At 45.4% G+C, this 20,449-nt stretch overlaps 1 protein-coding gene across 6 annotated transcripts in view; it reads right to left on the reverse strand.

Annotated features, from left to right (window-relative positions):
- The window catches only part of APBA2 (amyloid beta precursor protein binding family A member 2), a 230,565-nt gene that overhangs the window by 62,747 nt on the left and 147,369 nt on the right, over nt 1-20,449 (reverse strand). For all 6 annotated transcript variants that reach the window (XM_057544712.1, XM_057544710.1, XM_057544709.1 and 3 more), the window contains one exon: nt 3,499-4,489. In XM_057544712.1, coding sequence (XP_057400695.1) covers nt 3,499-4,449 — 951 coding nt within the window. In that variant the 5' untranslated portion in view covers nt 4,450-4,489. The remainder of the gene's footprint in view (nt 1-3,498; nt 4,490-20,449) is intronic.

Here is a 20,449-nt window from a genome sequence, read left to right on the forward strand (position 1 = left end):
GGGAAATCCTGAGAGGCAATTTGTCTCTTCGATTTGAAAACTTTTTGTTTTGTTTTTAAATTAATTTATTTTTTGTTGAAGTATAGTTGATTTATCATGTTGTGTTATTTCAGGTGTACAGCAAAGTCACTTGAGTTATAGATATATTCCTTTTCAGATTCTTTCCCCATGTAGGTTACTACAAAATGAAAACTCAATGCTGGAATTCTACAATGTCACAGGGCAAAATATTTTTTGCCTCTATTTTCCAAAATGTCCTCAATAAACTTGCATTGATTTGAAAAAACTTTTTTGCTGTAAAAACACTCACATGCGGGTCTCCTCTGTTCCCCACGATCACACCCTAGCTTCCTGCAATGCCAAGTCCACCTCCTTCAGGTTCTCTAGACCTGCGTGCCCCTGTGCAGACCCCTCAGTCTCCTCAGAGCTGCATGGGGTCAGCTCTAACTGCAAACTGGAGCCTTTTCAAAAGAAAAGAGGCTAAAGAAAAACATCTGCAGCAAAAAATAACATCTGTGGTGCATGCATAAAGTGCTGTTAGGAAATGGAAAAGCATCGAGACCCCAAAAGATAAAAGGCACCAAACATTCATAGAAGAAAAAAAAAGTATCAGACAAGAGGATCATGGGGAGATGGTCAGCATTCATGCATAGCCTGGGAATTTATCCTCAAGTAATAAACCCAAAGGAGGAAAACCTGCCTCCCTCATACAAAGAGGTCTGTATAGTCTCGTATATAAAAGAAAATGCCATCCGCAACCTGCACGCTCCATGGCAGGGTATGTACAGACGAATCAATTAGATGGCCCATTGCCTGAACTTCAAAGGCTGGCAAAAAGGATCATGAAAATGATATGACAACACGGAGCGACATTTACAACATGTCAGATTTTAAAAGCGGGATGGCAGAATCACACGTGGGACCACGATGGCAGCTACAGACATTGTTTATGCTCTGTGCCAGAGTCTGAGAAGGTGGGAACCACAGTCCCATTTCTAATTCTACTGTAATATTGTTGCCCATACAGCGACTGAGTGAAGTGCTATTCAGCACTCTTAGAAGCACCCACGACATAACTTTTCGAGCTTTGAAATGAGGGGAAGAAAGGAAGGATGCTATCTATGTACTTCTCCTCCAACAGGAGTCCTCCAAGAGTTGCTTCTCAAACTGCAAGTGGCATCTTGCTAAAATGCAGCCTTAGCTAATAAGGACCTACTGTATAGCACAGGGAACTCTACTCAATACTCTGTAATGACCTATATGGGAAAATAATCTAAAAAAGAGTGGATATATGTATACGTATAACTGATTGACTTTGCTGTACAGCAGAAACTAACACAACATTGTAAATCAACTATACTCCAATAAAAATTAATTAAAAAAACAAAACAAAACGCAGCCTTGGCACTGGCAGTCCTGGGCCGCCGGTGCTGCGGGGCCGTGGACCATGCTTTACAAACCAACAGTCTAAGCACCGAGGTGGCTGACGCTGCCCATTTCTCCCTCAGGGGATTTCCACCACAGCCTTCACTGTGTGCACAGTACTGGGGGGGCCGGCGTGGGACTCAGGAGCACCCTGTGCACCTGTTGGGGGCCACACGGCCTGGATATTCCCAGGGTAGAAGGGGGTTCCTTTTAGAAAGGCAGGCTGTGGTCTGAAGCAAGGAATTGCCAAACTTCCCAGGGAACTTCCTTCTTTACACACAGACACACACCGACACACAGACACACACAGACACACACACATATCTTGCTTTCAAGAGGGTTCCTATCACCAGCGGGTCTACTTGATCAAATTGCAAAGTGTTCTTCATCTGGATGGGCCATTCGGGTCTACAAGACGTGACGACCCAGCCAGGGCAGAGCCCTCAAGAGGAGGCCAGTTTCTTCGGGGGCCCTTGTCTGCCCTGAGCTGGGAATTGCCAGCCTCTCCCCTTGATGGAATTAACTTGTGAATGAATGAGTGAATAAAGCCAGAAAAGCTAGGCAATAATAAACCAGCATAAATGAGCCTTTCCGGGGTCTTGGATAAGAGCATTTGTTTCAAGGCAACACTCTATTTGGGGAGAAAAGGTACCTGCCCTTCCACCCAATGCCACGTCTGAAGAACAGACCTCCTCTGGGCCCCCACCTCCACCCACTCATCCACCCCCAGCCCTCCAACCCAAAGGGCTGCATTTTCACTCAAACTGGCATGTGGTTTAAGTAAAGTCCAACATCAGGTCTCGTCCACTCCCCACCATGTACCCTAGAGATCATTTCTCTTGACTAGAACTTTGTCTGGGCATCATTTGTCCTGGCGAGGCTCAGCACGTCACCTGCCTTGCGTGGTCCACATCAACCTGCGGCACCATCGCCGCTGCTGGGTGGTGAGTCCAGCCCTGCCAGGACTGCAGAAGGACGGCAGTACTATTCCCTAAAGCCCAGACCTTGACCCCAGAGCCGCCGCTATTGTTGGGGGGCTCCCCCCACATCCACTAGCACACAGCAGTTTCTTTACACCCCAAAGCCCCCAGCACACAGAGAACGGCCTCAAATGACAGGAACATCCTGAAAGTGAAGTCAATTTATGCTTAACGATCTTTAAAAAAAAAAAACAAAAGGCATCAAAGGGAAGTTCCAGAAACCTACAGTGAGTCAATAGGACTTGTTGCCCAAACACGAGCTCTCACTATCTATACTTTTCAAATGCATGAATTCTTCTGGGAAAAAAATAATGTTAATGAAGCCTTTAAAAAATATGAAAGCAGTTCATTCTCATTTGTCCACAGATTTAGCCAAATAGAAGTTCCTTTACATGCATCTAATATTCACATCTTTTTATATACACGTAAGTTTTTTTTGTAAGGCAGCTTGTCAAAAGTGTTCATTAGAATACACACTTACTTTGCTATAATTAAAAGAAAATACAGTTACGCTTAAACCCACTGACCTCATTAGTATGCATCTCTTCTCCAAGACTTTGTCAAACCTTCAAATAATTATTTGCAAAACGGTTATTTACAGCTAATCGCCCATCATGCCAAGATCCCCCGGCTTTCAGAGAAGTGTCACCCGATACAACCATTCCCAGTGAAATGCACTCAGGTCGCTGCCCCTCGATGCTAGGCTGCCCCCAACCACCGGCCACAGCTGCCTGCACTCGCCAGCAGCCCCGCATCCTTGCCGATGTCCGGCCAGCCTGAAGAAGCCCCCTGGTGAGGGGCAACCGTCACAGGGACCACCCCCACGTGAGCAGATCCAGGGCAAGCAGACTAAGACCCAACCTCTTCTGGGTGAGCTGGGGTGTCTCCTGGGAGCCCTGGTTGCCAATCAGCCTTCCATCAGATTTTCTTGACATTTACTAAAGCACCTGATGGGTGAACAGGAGTGGCTGGGCCATCCACACATAACTGAGGGAATGGAGAGCTCGGCACGCATTCTGATCTACAGGTTACAGCAGCACCTTTGCTCTCCGGGCCCCTCCATCCCCTTCCCTGGGGACAGCCAGAGTCCTACCTGCTCTTGGGGCCACTTTGGCCTCTCCTCGGGAGTCCTGGCCTTGGTCTTGAAGCTCCTCTGGGGGTCTGTGGGGTGCTTGGCCTCGGGAGGGAGGTTCAGGGACTTGGGCCTGCCCTCGTGTCTGCTGGGGCCGCGGCTGGCCTCGGCAGGCGGGCCGGCCTCCGAGGAGTCCCCGGGCCCCGGCTCGGGCGCCCGCAGCGGCGCGTGCTCGGGGCTGGCCTCGCCGGCACTGGTGATGCTGCTCGTGCTCAAGCTCATCTTGATCTCGGCCACGATCTGGTCGATGTCCTCCTCCTGGTCCTCCAGGTCCCTGTCCCCGCGCCTCGGGCGGTAGGGGGATGCGCTGCCCTCGTTCCCGTTGGCCTCAGCGGGGTAGTAGTCCTGGTAGGCCCCTTCGCCGGGACAGTAGTGGACGCCCTCTTCCTGGTCCTGGGCCTCCAGCATAGAGGCCTCAAGCTCTGGGGTGGGGAGGTGGCCATCCCGGTAGCCGGGGCTGCCCTGGTCCCCGCGGCCATGCGGCTGTGGGCCCGCCGGGTCTGTCCACTCCTCCACTGCCTCCTGGCACTCGTCCGTTTCCAGGTGGTGCGCGTCGTGGGCGAGGTAGCCGTCTCCGTTGCAGTCCGTGCCCTGCAGGTAGCTGTCGTCCTCGGGGCAGTAGCGGATGTAGTAGGTGATGCCCTCCTCTTCCTCGGGGAGGCCCTCGTCATAGTCCTCCTCCTCGGAGGTGTTGTTCACATAGTCGGAGCTCGAGTCCCCGTCGGGGCTGTGGTCGTGGCCGCCCTGCTCGGCGGGCGCAGGGCTCTCGGGCCGCAGGGCCGCCAGCTCCAGGCCCTTGGGCACGTACTCCTCCAGGGGCAGCTCCACATCCTCGCTCTCGGGCTCCAGGCCCGGCCTTGCCCTGTGGTCCAGCATGCTGCTCGCCGCGTTCTGACGCTTCCGGTGGGCCATGGCGGGCAGTCACGCGGCCATTGTCACCAGGGGGCAGCCACTGTGGGGAGGAAGGGGGGACAGGACAGTCAGAGCCCGAGAAGCACACCCCGCCAGCGCGGTTTACAGCAGAGCGATGTAACGCGAGTGTGTTCAAACGACGTGACGCCCCCACCCCAGCTGACTGGTGTGTCAGGACCGGCGCACACACCTGCCAAAGAGAGAGGAGGACACCGGGGCTGGAGGAGCAGGAGGCCCCGACGACCCCCAGGACGCCTGCTGCTTTCCCCCCAACTCCCCGCTCATTCGTAACTTCCCTCTCTTTGTTTTTCTTTTTATTTGAAGTATAGTGGATTCACAATGTTGTTACTTTCAGGTGTACAGCACAGTGATTCAGTTTTATATATATATTCTTTTTCAGAGTCTTTTCCACAACAGGTTATTACAAGATATTGAATATAGTCTCCTGAACTATAGAGTAGATCCTTGTTGTTTATCTATTTTATATAAAGTAGTGTGTATCTTTTAATCCCAAACTCCTAATTTATCCCTCCCCCACCCTTTCCCCTTTGATAATCATTAGTTTCTTTTCTATGTCTATCTGTTTTCGTTTTGTAAATAAGTTCATTTATATCATTTTTTTTAGATACCACATATAAGTGATATCATACGATATTTGTCTTTCTCTGACTTACTTCACTTGGTATGATAATCTCTAGGTCCATGCATGTTGCTGCAAATGGCATTATTTCATTCTTTCTTATGGCTGAGTAATGTTCCATTGTATATATGTACCACATCTTCTTTATCCATTCGTCTGTCGATGGGCATTTAGGTTACTTCCGTGTCCTGGCTATTGTAAATAGTGCTGCAATGAACATTGGGGTGCACGTGTCTTTTTGAATCATGGTTTTCTCTGGGTATATGCCCAGTAGTGGGATTGCTGAGTCATATGGTAGTTCTATTTTTAGTTTTTTAAGGAACCTCCATACTGTTCTCCATAGTGGTTGCACCAATTTACATTCCCACCAAGCGTGTAGAGGGTTCCCTTTTCTCCACACCCTTTCCAGCATTTATTGTTTGGAGACTTTTTAACGATGGCCATTCCGACTGGTGTCAGATGGTACATCACTGTGGTTTTGATCTGCATTTCTCCAATGATTAGTGATGTTGCGCATCTTTGCATGTGCCTGTTGGCCGTCTCACTCATGACTTTATGAAGATGCTCACTGACTGTGGAGCCCAAGTGACCAAGACAAAAGGTCATAAGATCAGGTTATTTGCTCTCAAAAAGAAAAAGGGAAGCTTTCATACCAAAGACATGATGAAGCCAATGAGCAGGTGCCCTACCCCTTCCAAGTTGAAATCCACTGCCCCTCGAAGCCCATCTCAAGTCCCCCCACCCGCCTCGAGCTCGTCCCCCACTCCCCGGCACACACAAGCCTCTGCTTCCTCCTTACTCCAAACGACAGCACTGACCGGATTTGCCAGGAGCCATCCAGGCCGAGTGCCACACAGAGACACCGGACGTGAGCCTGAGCCTCACAGGCTCGATGGGGTGGGGGCCCAGGAAGGGGGACACCAGAGGGAGGACCACCAGCAGAAGGGGGACACCTAGGAGGGTGCAAAGGACGCGGCTGCTGCTTACGGGATGTGGGTCACGGCACCGCCAGGCACCGCAAAGCCCAAACTGGGAGGGTCCTGTACCCCACCGCCCAGGACCCTGCATTTTATCCCACAAACCATGCAGCGTCATTGGGCAATCTTCAGCAGGCACGTGACACAGGATTTCTCTTTCCGCCCCTTCGGGAGACACTGGGGGACAGGCGGCTGGAGGAATGGAGACCAATGGAAACACCCTTCCCGTCCTCTAGGGAAGTGAGAGGCTCACAAGTGGCCGTGTCTCCACAGGATCGCTAGACGCTAAAAGATCCACCTCACTTCCCCAGAGCAGCCCACACGCCTGAAAGCGGTCCCACACCAGGAAAACCGTCACTGAGATGCACCCTGCAGGGTCTGAGCGTCCTCCCGGGTCACCCCATCCCCCAAACCCTGAAACTGACGGGTCCATTCCAGAGATCTGTTCCTGGTAGAGAGCAAGGTGTCCAGTGTTCCCTAAAATACAGCTGATCAGAGAGGATGCACCAAGAGTACCAAGCATTGCTGTACAGCAGATTTCCCACATTCACAAAGTAGAGCCAATCGCAACAGACGTGCCACCTGCTATAGGAATGATACGAGGCACTTGGCAAACACTCTTTTGGACACAATCTCCAGGAAAAGCCTTCCTCAAAGTGGTCCCTAAGGTGTGTATGGAATGCGATGGCTAAGGTGTGACCAGATTCCTATGCCTTGGAAGCCAGGATGGTGGAGGGCCAATGGGGCTAGTGGTTACTTGCACAGGAGCACACGGGTCCCTTTTCTTTGCAGAGGGCAGGGCACCATCTCTGTAGCATCTCTGTAGCTCCCCAGGGTCTGACACCAGGCCATGCACACTGCAAGTATTCACATCCTTGTCAAAGGATAAACCAAGGTACACAGTATCTCTTACTTTCTTAACTTTGAATTCTATGTCATCTGGGGGGGACAACATCTTACGCACACCTAGATGTATATGCCCACACCGATATACAACACCCTACTGGCCAATATAAGACTCAAGGACTAAAGTATATGGTAACATAGAGCAGATCCTGATCCTATTAATGTTACCCAAGTAATCGATAATTTTTAAATTTATTTTATTGAAGTATAGTTGAGTTACAATGTTGTGTTAATCTTTGTTATACAGCAAAGTGATTCAGTTTTATACATATATATGTATATATGTGTGCATCTGTATATATATGTGTGTGTGTACACACACACACACACACACATATATACACACACGCACACACATTCTTTATCATTTTCTTTTCCATTATGGTTCATCACAGGATATCAACTATAGTTCCCTGTGCTATATTCAACAGCAGGACCTTGTTTATCCATTCTATATATAATGGTTTGCATCTGCTAATCCCAAACTCCCAATCCATCCCTCCCCCACCCCCTCTCCCCCTTGGCAACCACAAGTCTGTTCTCTATGTCCGTGAGTCTGTTTTTGTTTCATAGGTAAGTTCATTTGTGTCATATTTTAGATTCCACATATGTGATATCATATGGTATTTGTTTTTCTCTTTCTGACTTACTTCACTTAGTTTGATAATATCTATGTCCATCCATGTTGCTGCAAATGGCATTATTTCATTGTCTTTTTATGTCTGAGTAATATTCCATCGTATATATGTATCACACCTTCTTTATCTATTCCTCTGTCAATGGACATTTAGGTTGTTTCCATGTCTTGGCTATTGTGCACAGTGCTGCTATGAACATAGGGGTGCATGTATCTTTTCAAATTAGAGTTTTGTCCAAAGTAATCTATAATTTAAGGCTGTCCCAGCCAAAATCTCAGTGGAATACTGGGGAAACCTTGACCTAGTAATTCTTATGTTCATTTAGAAGAACAAACTTGTGAAAATAGCTGGGAAAGATCTAAAAACTGAGACTGTGAGGAGAACTTGCCTTATCAAGCATTTAACTATACTCTAAAGTCATGGTAATTAAAATGGCACGGTAGTGTTGCTGGACAGACAGAAATGGTATAGATGAGAAAGTCCAGAAACAGACATACGTTCACGTAGGAATGTAGTCTCTAGCATGTACGGTGACCAGCCATCCCGGTTTGCTGGGACTGAACACAGTTTCCGAGGACACAGCACTTTCAGTGCTAAAACCAGGATGGCTGGTCACCCTAAGGTATGTGGAAAAGAATAGTCTATTTGGTGAGGGGTATTGGGATACTTGGGCTGCACACTGGAACCACCTGGGGAATTTTACGGGTACTCACGCCTGACATCCCAAGTTCATTGGTAGAGCCGTGATCCGGCATCCAGGTTTTTAATGTGTACAAAATTTGAAAACCACTGGGGCGATCATTTGGGAGGAAACTAAGCTGCTCCCTACCTTCCGCGTGTATGCTTTTCAGATGGGCTAAATATTTCAAGATAATAAAGGGTTCCAGATAGTGGCCAGATTGCCTACTTCAAGGCGAGGTGTTTGGCCCCCCTCATGGGAAATCTGCACTCCTTGCAGCTGGGGATGGGGTGCAGCTCACAGGCCCAGGCAACGTCAGAGAGAACACATTTCCTCTGGCTCCAGGTGGCATGCACATTGTTCCTTGAAGCAAGCAGATTTGGCCGAGGACAACCCACCTCTGTCCACTCTTAAAAAATAGAGGATCCTTCCTTTTCTCGCCTCAACAAAAAAATCCAGGTGGCCAAGCCACTGCTGCCAGCTTGCTGCAAAATCATCTCCCACTCTATTTTCTACTGCCCAACAATGATGAAATTTTATACACACAACATTGGGTCTTTTCACTCAAGAAATATCTCCCCATTTATTCAAGTCTTAAATGTCAACAGCACTGTGGGTTTCTTCATAGCTGTAGACATGTCAGAGGAAGCTGATTCTAAGACATATTAGTTTCTGTAGCCATGGGGAATGGATATTCTCTCCTATCATATATATCTGACTATTGTTGGTACATAGAAAAAAAAAATCCCTACTGCTTTTGTATTATAAGCCCATTTTAAAATTCCAATAGTTTTAGTTGATAATTTTATTCTCTTTTCCAGCATTTTGTCTGGCTGCACTGCACTTCCACAGTTACATGACAGTGGTACTGAGGCATCCCTGACTTATTCCCAATTGTAATGAAAATGCCTTTACTTTTTAACCAGGGCTGGTCCAGGGTAAGGCAGGCATGGCACTCGCCTCGGGTGCAAAATTTAACAGGGCACCAAAAAAACTCAGGAATCAAAACAGATACGATTTTAATGGAATACTTTTAAAAAATCAAAATTTAATGGAAAAAAAATCCACAATGAACAAAATATCAAAATTTTAAATAAAGATTGGTATGACTTATTTTTTTCTTTTTGCCTCAGGCTCCAGTAGGGCTTAGCAGGCCCCTGTGAATGATCTAGTTTTTAAAAAGTTTTCCCCATTAAATACAATGCTGTTGTTGGCTTTTCCAGAGTTTGATGGTGCAAACCATTCTGTCTTCCGTGGATACAAATGGAAGGACCCGCGGTGGCCTCCCAGGAGGGCAGCCGCGTCTTTGAAGGGTCTGCAGAATTACATCAAACCTACAGGGGCACTATTAAAGATGAAGACAGAAAGTCCTTGTTTAAATTCAGACCTCCACTTACTGTCAGGCCTTTGGCAAGATATTTAATGGATGAATGGCCTTCCCCTCCTGGGAAACTGGAAATGATGGCCCTGCATGCAGGGCTTGAAGTGGGTTAAATAAGAGAGTAACCCACACTGGCCTCGCTTCCATGAACACTTTTTTTTCCTACTACATACAGGGAATTGAGGAACATTTTAAATGATGTTTGAAGGGAGAGAATGCAGTAGAAACTCTCTATTAAGTATTATTTAATGGCTACATGATATTTCCTGGCCCAATGGACATTATCTAACTCTTCCCCTATTGAACACACAAACTGTGTTTTATTTCTGTATAGTAAATAATGTCTTGATGTTTCCCTAAGGATATGTTCTACACCATTTTCCCCGCTCCAGGGCTTTTACCCAGGACCCTTTAAAACTTTTTTTTCAATCCAAGGTCCAGGTCCTCAGAAAAGGCCCAGGAGGGGTGTGGCCAGAAGAGCGTTCACCACCCCGACAGTGGGGGGTGTAGGCAAACATATTGAGGGCCTCTGCTTCTTTATATATACTTCTTTTTTCATTTTATTGAAGTATAGTTGATTTACAATGTGTTAATTTCTGGTGTATAGCAAAGTGACTCATTATACGCATATATACATTCTTTTTTATATTCTTTTCCATTATGGTTTATCACAGTATATTGAATATAGTTCCCTGTGCTATACAGTAGGACCTTGTTGTTTATCTATCCTATATATAATGGTTTACCTCTGTTAATCCCAAACTCCCAATCCATCCCTTCCCCACACCCCCTCTCTCTTGGCAACCACAAGTCTGTTCTCTATGTCTGTGAGCCTGTTTCTGTTTCTTGGATAAGTTCATTTGTGTCATATTTTAGATTCCACATATAAGTGATGTCATATGATATTTGCCTTTCTCTGTCTGATTTATTTACTTCACTTCGTATGATAATCTCTAGGTCCAACCATGTTGCTGCAAATGGCACTATTTCATTCCTTTTTATGGCTGAGTAATATTCCATTGTATATATCTACCACATCTTCTTTATCCATTCCTCTGTTGATGGACACTTAGGTTGCTTCCATGTCTTGGCTGTTGTAAACAGTGCTGCTATGAACATTGGGGTGCATGTATCTTTTCAAATTAGAGTTTTCTCTGGATATATATGCAGTATTGGGATTGCAGGATCATATGGCAACTCTATTTTTAATTTTTTGAGGAATCTCCATACTGTTTTCCATAGTGGCTGCACCAATTTACATTCCCAGGAGGTCCTCTGCTTCTGATTAATCATATTAAAGATAAATCCTTCAGAAAAGACTACCTGGAAAGCAATTCAAATGTTCAGGAGAAGCACAATTATCTGCTATGCATCCAAGGAAATGAGGCCCTGTGTCCATACTCAATTCATTCTAGAACGGCTCATGAATCAATAAAAATGCAGCCCCTGCCTCGGTGCTCACCACTCTCCTCCTGGAACATCCTCATGAGATGTGGGAAATAAAGGCTCATTGTCAACAATAAAGGGTTCCACTGTCCTTATTCTAAGCCACATTTTTCTTCTGCAAGAGGAAACAGCATTAGTCAGCTCTTAGAAGAGGTGAAAGACAGCAGACCAAGATGAAACATAGTGATGCAGGGGCCACAATACAGGCTGGGTTAAAACGCTACCTTACAAACGAGCTATGGACTCAGCCAAACTGTCGCTGCCCTCAATCTTGTTCCCAGTTGGGTCTCCCATGTTGTAAAGATAATATTCTTTTTTAAAGATAATATTCTTTTTTTCCTTCCAAATATAACACAGTTGCTTTGACTACACACAATATGGGTTTAAACATTCCTGGAGTACACCTGTACAATCAGCTCAAACGTCCCAGACAAGAGTCCTTGAATAAGGATCTTGCTGCAAGGTCACAGACAACCACGAGCTCTGAAATTAATTAATCTTCAGAATTCTACAAGAGTTAATAAATTAATCTTCAGAAACCAGGCTGACATCCAACACTGTCACACAAGACCATGCCACCTAGCTTGGGGTCACAGAGGGGTGTGCTTCTTTTTTGAAAACTGTCAGTAAGAACGGCAAAAATGTTGAGCACACACCAAATCTCCAGGAGCCGGATCCCAGTTAAGCCAATGTTATTAGCACATCCGTAAGACAATTATGCAGTGATTAAAATATTTACAAAGAGTGTATTGCATAAAATGTGCTGTTATAATTTATTCACAACCAAATAAACATAGAACAAACTGTGAAGAAATGCATTAAAATCCCAGCAAAAGGTTGCCTTTGACTGATGGGACAATGTTATTCACTTCCCTCCTTTCTTCATTTCTGAGTGTGGTATTTCCACAGACAAATAATAAATAAAAAGACAAGTGCCGTGGAGTGTGAGCCCTCTGCAGCCACACCTGTCAGTGGGCTTTTCTTCAGAGGAAGGATGGGGGTCTTAGCATCCCTTGAAAGAGCCCCAGGGCATGGGTGGGCATGATTTGTTCCATCTGGGCTTTCGATATGCCAGGATATCTGTCCCACCATGTCCTACTCTCAGAATGAGCAAAATGGAATGATCCGTCCCTTAAATACGATTTTTAAATGCTGTCAGCCCTTTACCAATAGCAAGTCTCCAGGAGCTGCTATTTTCAACATCCCACAATGTAATCTACACCTGTCACCCATGTTCATGCTGTAACGTACAGCAATTTGGCACCCAAGGAACTTCTGGGACGGCAGATATTTGCTGTTCTTATTAGTTACTCCTAACAGTAATAAGTGAATTCTCTCCCATGAGAACAGCTGGAGATAGTGGTGACTTACCAAAGTCAGCCCCTGTTCCCAGTCGCCTTTAGGAAAAAAGCAAAGGTCCAGACAAGAAGGCAATTAAACAAAACAAAACATTACCATCACTGACCTTTTTCTCAACATGCTTGAGAAGGGGCCCAACTTTTGCACATGCCAAGGCCTTGTGCTAAGAGGGATATTGCCAAGTGCCCTTTACCAGCTCCATCTTGGTACAAGGAAATAGACAGCCTCCAGGGAAAGCAGACAAGACTCCAGGGAAAAGTGTATTTATTTCTGCTGGCTGTCCTGCTATTTTCATATTTTTCTAGTCACTTCCAAGTGCATACATCACTGCGAAGATTTCAAATAAATCTCATTTTATTTATGGGCTGATTTGTGTCTCCCACAAATTCATATGTTGAATCCCTTAACCCCCAGGACCTCAGAATGTGACCTTGTTAGGAAATCGGGTCATTGAAGACCTAGTAAAGATAAGATCATTAGGGTGGGCTCTAATCCAATATGACTGATGTTCTTATAAAAAGGGGAAATTTGAAGACAGACACACAGGGAGAAAGAACGCATGTGATGAGGAAGGCAGAAATCTACAGGGTAGGGAAAGATGGGCAATGCCAGAAGCTGGGGAAGAGACACAGGACAGACCCTCCCTCACAACCCCCAGAAGGAACCAACCCTGCTGACACCTTATCTCAGACTTCTGGCCTCCAGAGCTGTGAAACAATGCATTCCTGTAGTTTATGCCACCCAGTTTGTGGTACTTTGTTACAGCAGCCCTAGCAAACTGATACAATCCCTAAGGATTCAAAGTACACCACTCAAAGGAGTTCCCTTGTTTTTCATCTTCTGGAGAGTTCTCCAGCATGTAATCAGGGTGTGTTTGCACTCTGGCTCTAACCATTGTTTAAGCTATTCAAGTTTCCTTGGCTTTCCATATAAATTCTAGAATCATCTGGTTGATATCTTTTTTCTTTTTTTTTTTTAATCCTGCTGGGAATTTGATTGGGAGTGCATCAAATCTATACATCAATTTGGGGAGAATTAACATCTTAACTATAATGAACCTTCCAAAGCAGAAGCATGATCTATCTTTCCATTTCCTTAGGTGTTCTTTGATTTCTCTCATCAGTATTTGTAGTTTTCAGCATACAAATCTTGTACATGTTTTGTTAAATATAAACATATTCCTTTTCTCTTTTTTTGGTGTATTGTAAATGTTCATGTTTTCTTACAATTGCTTTATTGATATAATACAGAAATATAACTGATTGTTGTATAGTGACCTTGCTAAATTCATTTATTAATTCTAGGAGCTTTCTGTAGATGCCAAGGGATTTTGCAGACAATGATGTAGTCTGCAAATAAGAGTTGGTTTTATGTATTTCTTTGCAATCTACATGCCATTTATTTCTTTTCTTTGCCTTAGCACACTGGCTAGGACGTCCTGGATGGTGTTGAACAGGAGTGATCAGAGCCACAAGACCTTACCTTGTCCTTGATCTTGGGTGGAAAACAGTCTTTTACCACTACTATGATCTTAGCTGTAAATTTTTTGTAGATGCCCTCTTTCAGGTTGAAGATGTTTCCATTCCTGTGTGCTAAGAGTTTTTTTTTTTTTTAATCATGAATGGATTGGATTTTGTCAAATGCTTTTTCCACCCGTGTTAAGACGCTTGCATGGTTTTCCTTCTTTACCCTGTTAACATGGTGGAACGTGTTGACTGAAGCTTGAATTTTGAAGCAGCCTTGCATTCCTGGGAAATCCTCACCTGGCCATAATGTACTGTCCTTAGGCATTGCTGGATTAACTTTGCTAATACATTGTTAAGAATTTTTTTACATCTATGTTCATAAGGCATATGGTCTGTAATTAACTTGCAATATCTTTATTTCCTCATATGAGAGCAATGCTGGCCTCATTAAGTGAATATGGAAGTATTCTTGCCTCTTCTATTTTCTGAAAAAGACTGTGCAGAATTGGTATTATTTTTCTCTTAAATGTTTCGGAGAATTCAGCAGTGAAACCATCTGGGCCTGTGATTTTCTTTTTTGGAAGGTTTTTTAACCACAAATTTCACATCTATAATAGAAATAGAAAAATTCAGATTCTCCAATTCTTCTTGAATGAGTTTTGGGAATTATTTCAAGAAATTGGTCCATTTCTTAAGATGGAAGCCCAGATGGATGAGACCTTTCTTCTTTCCTAATATGAGCATTTAATGTTATATACTTCTCTGTAAGCACAGTTTTGGCTGCATCCCACAAATTTTAATATATTTTCATTTTCATTCACTTAAAAATATTTAATTTCCCTTGAGACTTCTTCTTAGACCCATGGATTGTTCAGAAATATGTTGTTTAATTTCTAAATAGTTGGGGATTTTCCCCAATATCTTCCTATCAGCAATTTCTAGTTTAATTACATTATGGTCAAAGAACATACTTTGCAGGATTTTGATTATTTTATATTTGTTAAGGTTTGGTTTTTGGCCTAGAATATGGTCTATCTTGGTGAAGGCTCCATGTGCACTTGAAAAAGAATGTGCATTTTGCTGTTGTGAGGTAGAGTGTTCCATAACTTCCCACTAGGACATATTCATTGATAGTGTTACTCAGATTTTCTGTATCTTTGTTGCTTTTTTATCTACTTGTTCTATCAGCTATAGAGATGGTAATGTTGAAGTCTCTAATTATGGATTTATCCATTTTTCTCCATTTAGTTCTATCAGTTTTTGCTTTATGTACTGAAGAGTTCTATTGCTAGCAGCATACAGGTTTAGGGTTTTTATGTCTTCTTGATGAACTAAACCTTTTATCATGTGTAGTGGTCCTCTTTATCCCTGGTAAATTTCCTTGTAAGGCAGAATTTCTCCAGTGTTAAAATAACCACTCCAGCTTTCTTTCATGTTTGAATGGTATATCTTTTTTCCATCCTTTTATTTGTAATATCTCTGTGTCATCATACTTAAAGTGGATTCCTTGTAGAAAGCATATACTGATAGGTCTTGTTTCTTAATCTAATCTATTAATGTGTATTTTTTAATGGTGTGTTTAGGCCATTTATATTTAATGTATTTATTGATATGGTTGGATTTGGTCCACTCTTTTATTATTTTTCTGTTTGTTTCCTTTGTTTCTTGTTCTTCTGTTTCCCACTTCCAGCCTACTTTTGGATTGATTAAATTTTTTTTAGTATTTCATTTATCTATTATCTTTTTGGCTATAATTCTTTGTATCTTTTTTAATGCTTGCTCTATGGATTAATATATATATTATATTGTGTGTATATGTATATATATACATATATATATAATACATATATATCTTTTCATGTTCTACTTTGAGTTAACATTTTGCCACTTCAAGTAAAATGGAGGAGTCTTACAACCATATAGGTCCCTTTATCCACAGCATTTATGATATAGTTGTCATATGTATTATATCTATATACATTAACACACACATACCCCCAGTCAGTGTCATAATGTTTGCTTAAAACCCTCATAGGTATTTTAAAGAATTTTAGAGGTGAAAAATAGTCTATTATAATTACTCAGATACTTTTTCATTTCTGTTGCTGTTCCTCCATTCCTGAAGTCCCCAGTCCCTTTGGTATCATTTCCCTTCATCCTAAAGAACTTTCTTTAGCAACTCATGTAAACAGGTTTGCTGACAACAAATCCTTTTATTTTTCCTTCATCTAAGAATGTCTTTATTTCACCTTCATTCCTGAAGGATTTATTCACTGAATTCAGAATTTGGGGTTGATAGTTTTGTTTTGTTTTGTTTTGTTTTTAGAATGTTAAAGATGTTCCACTGTCTCTGGCCTCCGTGGTTTCCTATGAGAAATCCACAGCCACTCAAATCATTGTTCTCCTATATTCAATGTGTCATTTTTAATTTAGCTGCTTTCAAGACTCTTCCTTTATCTTTGGTTTTCAGCAGTTTATGATATATCTAGGTGTGATTTTCTTTTGGTCTATCCTGTTGGCAGTTTTGAGGTTCTTAAATCTGTAAATTTATGTCTTTCACCAAAATGGGATGTTTTCAGACATGATACTGTCAAATATTTTTGTGTAACAAGCTCTTTCTTCTTTCATTAAAGGATTCTAATGGTATAAATGTTGGAGCATTTTATAATGTTCTAAAAGTCCCCAAAGCTTTGCTCATTTCTTAGAGTCATTTTTTTCTCTTTGTTATTCAAGATAATTTCTATTGATCTGCTTAAATTTCACTGATTCTTTCCTGTGTCATAGTCATTTTGCTTTTGACCCCGTCTAGGGAAATTTTTATTTCAGATATTATATTCTCAGGTCTAAATTTTCTATAGTATTGTGTTTTGTTTTGTTTTGTTTTGTTTAAGGTTTATTTATTTTTTTTATTGATTGATTGATTTATTGCTATGTTGGGTCTTCGTTTCTGTGCTAGGGCTTTCTCTAGTTGAGGCAAGCGGGGGCCACTCTTCATCGCGGTGCGCGGGCCTCTCAGTATCACGGCCTCTCTTGTTGCGGAGCACAGGCTCCAGACACGCAGGCTCAGCAGTTGTGGCTCACGGGCCCAGTTGCTCCGCGGCACGTGGGATCTTCCCGGACCAGGGCTCGAACCCGTGTCCCCTGCATTGGCAGGCAGATTCTCAACCACTGCGCCACCAGGGAAGCCCTATAGTATTGTTTTTTTAGTTTATATTTCTCTTCTGAGTATTTCTGTCTCTCAACTCATTTCAGAAGTGTCCATTCAGCATGAGGGCTGGGACCAGTTCTCCTGCTTCCCTACCAGGCTCTCTTTGTCATGTTACATCCTCATGGAGGGGCCACTTGGTGTCACCATATGCTTTGCTGTAGGAACAAATGTGTCAGGTCTCGGTCCCTCCACAGCCGGGATCCCATTAGTTCTCAAGTATCCCTCTGAGGCTGAGGCCACTTGGGGCCAGAAAAGGGAATTTCCCAGGAGGGCTGGAGAGGGACGTGCCCAGGGAACAGCTCTCTGAGAAGCCATGGTTCACCAACTCCAGAACAAAGAGTGGGTGCTGGATTCAGACAGTGGAGGGCGAGGGTGGAGGGGGCAAAGGTTGTTGCCAAAGCAAGAGCCAGCTGTCACCACGCCAGCAGCACCGCCAGAGCGCAGAGCCCCAGCAGCTCACCCAGAGGTGGCAGCTGGAGTGTGGACCTGGCTCAGGACGCAGGAGGCAGGTTCCGTGGGGGGGCGAGGGGAATGGCCCCTCTAACAAGGACAGTCAAGTATCCGCCTCGCTCTGGCACTGATTTGTTCCCAGTCCCAGCAAACTCTGGCCGGAAGTAGCCAGGCCGGAGAGCTGTCTCTCCCTGCCCGCCTCGTGGAACACAGGACACCTGTAGACCCTCCTCTCCTGCGAGTTCCCCACCCCATCCCAACAAACCCCCTGGAGGCACCGCCCAGGCGATGGCCAACCTGAATGTCACACAATCATTCATTCACGCCATCCTTCCTGCAATTCTCCCAGGCTGTCTGCCGGCCCCCCGAAACATTCTGTAACTTTCTCCAGAGGCGGGGGCCAGCACATCCACCAGCAATGGCTGCTGGAAGGGTGTAAAGGAAATGCAAAATGCTGAAACAAAACTCCCGAGGTGGAGAAAAACGGCAGGATACTCCATCACATGATGATCTTCTGAATAAAAGATCTCCCTCGGGATTTCTTTAAATAACCAGCTTCTCCTGGCTTATTTTAAATAATTTAACTCTACTTATGTGTAACTTTCTTACACATGTTTCCTCTGTGGGAAGCAGGGAACTCTGGGGTATTGAGTGGGGTGGGCAGTGGGGGGAGTTTGCAAAAGAGAAGAAGATGCAGGAGTCACCTGCCGGGCCACCTCTCCTCTGGAGGGCACCTGGGGTATCTGCACCCCCAAACTCCCCACACACAGGCTCCCTAGCCCTGAGTGGGGCGGGCCCTCGTCCTTTGCTAGGGAAGAGCCAGCTCCACCCATACCCCAGTTTTGGGGGTCTACTGACAGGCAGCTCACCAGGCTTCTCCAGAGCTGCTTCCCACCACCTTTGGGCTCAGCTGTGTCATCCCCGCTCTTGGCTGATGTCTGCACAACGATTCTGATCCTCCCCACAGGAGACCTGGGCTGCCCCTGTCTCCTAAGTAACACCTTGTGACCCTAGAAAAGTCTGAGGAGGGGAGAGGCTGTGGGGTACTTACAAATTAGATCCCTGCCTGTGGCTTTTCAAGATACAAATTCAAAAAGATACCTAGGCTGTCTGCTGGCAGTTGCGAGGGGGAGGCAAAGCAGAACGTGTGGCTGGCAGGTGACAGGGCTGCCAGGTGATGGAGAAGTCGGGGGGCGGGGCTCCCCCTGTGCAGAGTGAGTCAGGGATGAGGGGCGGAGCAGGCTCTGGCGAGGACCCCGGGCACGTCTCCAGCCTCCTGGTCCATCACCTGCCGCAGAGGGTGCAGCCAGCGCCAGTTTTGGGGTGGGGTGAGGTTGGGGGAGGTGTTGTCACCAGCAGCCTCTGGGCTCAGCCTCCAACTGGGGACAAAGACTCCAGAGCTGTCCTGGGTCAGGGGGCTCCAGGGCCCCACTCAGGGCCCTGTCTGTCCGTGTTCAGTCCCAAGGCCCTGGGTCTTTTGCCCCCTCGTGCCATCTCTGGCCAGCTTTGCATCCGACAGCTCCTTCACCTGGTGGTCTCCACACGTTAGAGACCGGGAGTCACCCAAGGGCTTGTTAAAGCTCAGAACACGGGGCCCGGCCCTTGGAGCTTCCGAGTCAGGAGATCTGGGTGGAGCTGAGGGTGTGCTTTTCTAACAGGTGCCCAGGTGGGGCTGATGCTACTCGTCTAACACCACATTGGATGGGACGCCAGGCCACCTGCCCACCCTCCAGTGGTCATATCTTTGGAAACAAGGATAAAAATCCCAGGACTTCTCAGGAAAACAGATTCGCAGGTTTCAGATCTGAGAAACTAAATGCAGTCATCACAGCTGCGCCAAGGCCCCCCTGGTCCCTGCCCCCAGTCACATCTCCTTCCTGAACATGAAAGAGAAAAGAGGATTTCAAGGCCATATCTGGGCAGGACAGCTTGGATAAAGATGGAAATACTCCCCTCCCACTGTGATCAGGAAAGTCAGACCTCCCCACGGCCCCATCTCATCCTGGCAGCTGCAGAGTTCCCGCTGCCCATGCTGTGGCCAGGCATCTCTCTGTGGGTGTTGCCCATCCTCTCCGCGAGGCCCACCTCGGGGTGGAGCAGGCTGCCAACCCAGGGCCCCTGACCTCAGGGCTCGGGATCTGAAGCCAGAGCACAGAGGACAGAACAGGACCAGTCAGTGCCACTAACACAAAGGCAGATTTGGTCTGGACAGTGAGGGCTGACTTCGGGGATGAAGAGATTAAGAGACAGATGGCTCGTCCCTGAAGCTGAGGTTGTCCCAAGTCAGAAGTCAGTGAGATAGCCAGATGGACGGTGACCAGATCAGATGAAGAAACTGCTGCCTTGGTCAGCGTTCTTCAGAAAATGAGAACCAATAGGATGTAGACAGAGAGATTTATTTCAAGCGATTGGTTCACAGGATCCTGGTAAGCCTGAAATTTGCAGGGCAGCCTGGGACTTATGGCAGGAGCTGATGTGGCAGCCTTGGATCTGAAGGCAGTCTGAAGGCAGAATTGCTTCCTCTCTGGCGACTTCAGTCTTTTCTCGAAAGACCTTCAAGCCATTGGATGAGGCCCACCCACATCATGGAGGGTCATCTGCTTTACATGTGATTTAAATGTTAATCATGTGTAAAAAATACCTTCAGAGCAACATGTAGACTGGTGTTTGACTGAGCAACTGGACACGATAGCCTAGCCAAGTTGACACATAAATGTAATCATCACAACTGCACAGATATTACTCTGGTCCTTCAACACACACCAAGCACAGGTACTGGGGAGGCAGAGGCAAACAAGACAAAGTTCCTTCTCTCACGGAGGTGACACCTATTCCCCTGCTGCCAAGAGC

The sequence above is a fragment of the Balaenoptera acutorostrata genome, chromosome 3, assembly GCF_949987535.1.
Source record: "Balaenoptera acutorostrata chromosome 3, mBalAcu1.1, whole genome shotgun sequence".
NCBI lineage: Eukaryota > Metazoa > Chordata > Mammalia > Artiodactyla > Balaenopteridae > Balaenoptera > Balaenoptera acutorostrata.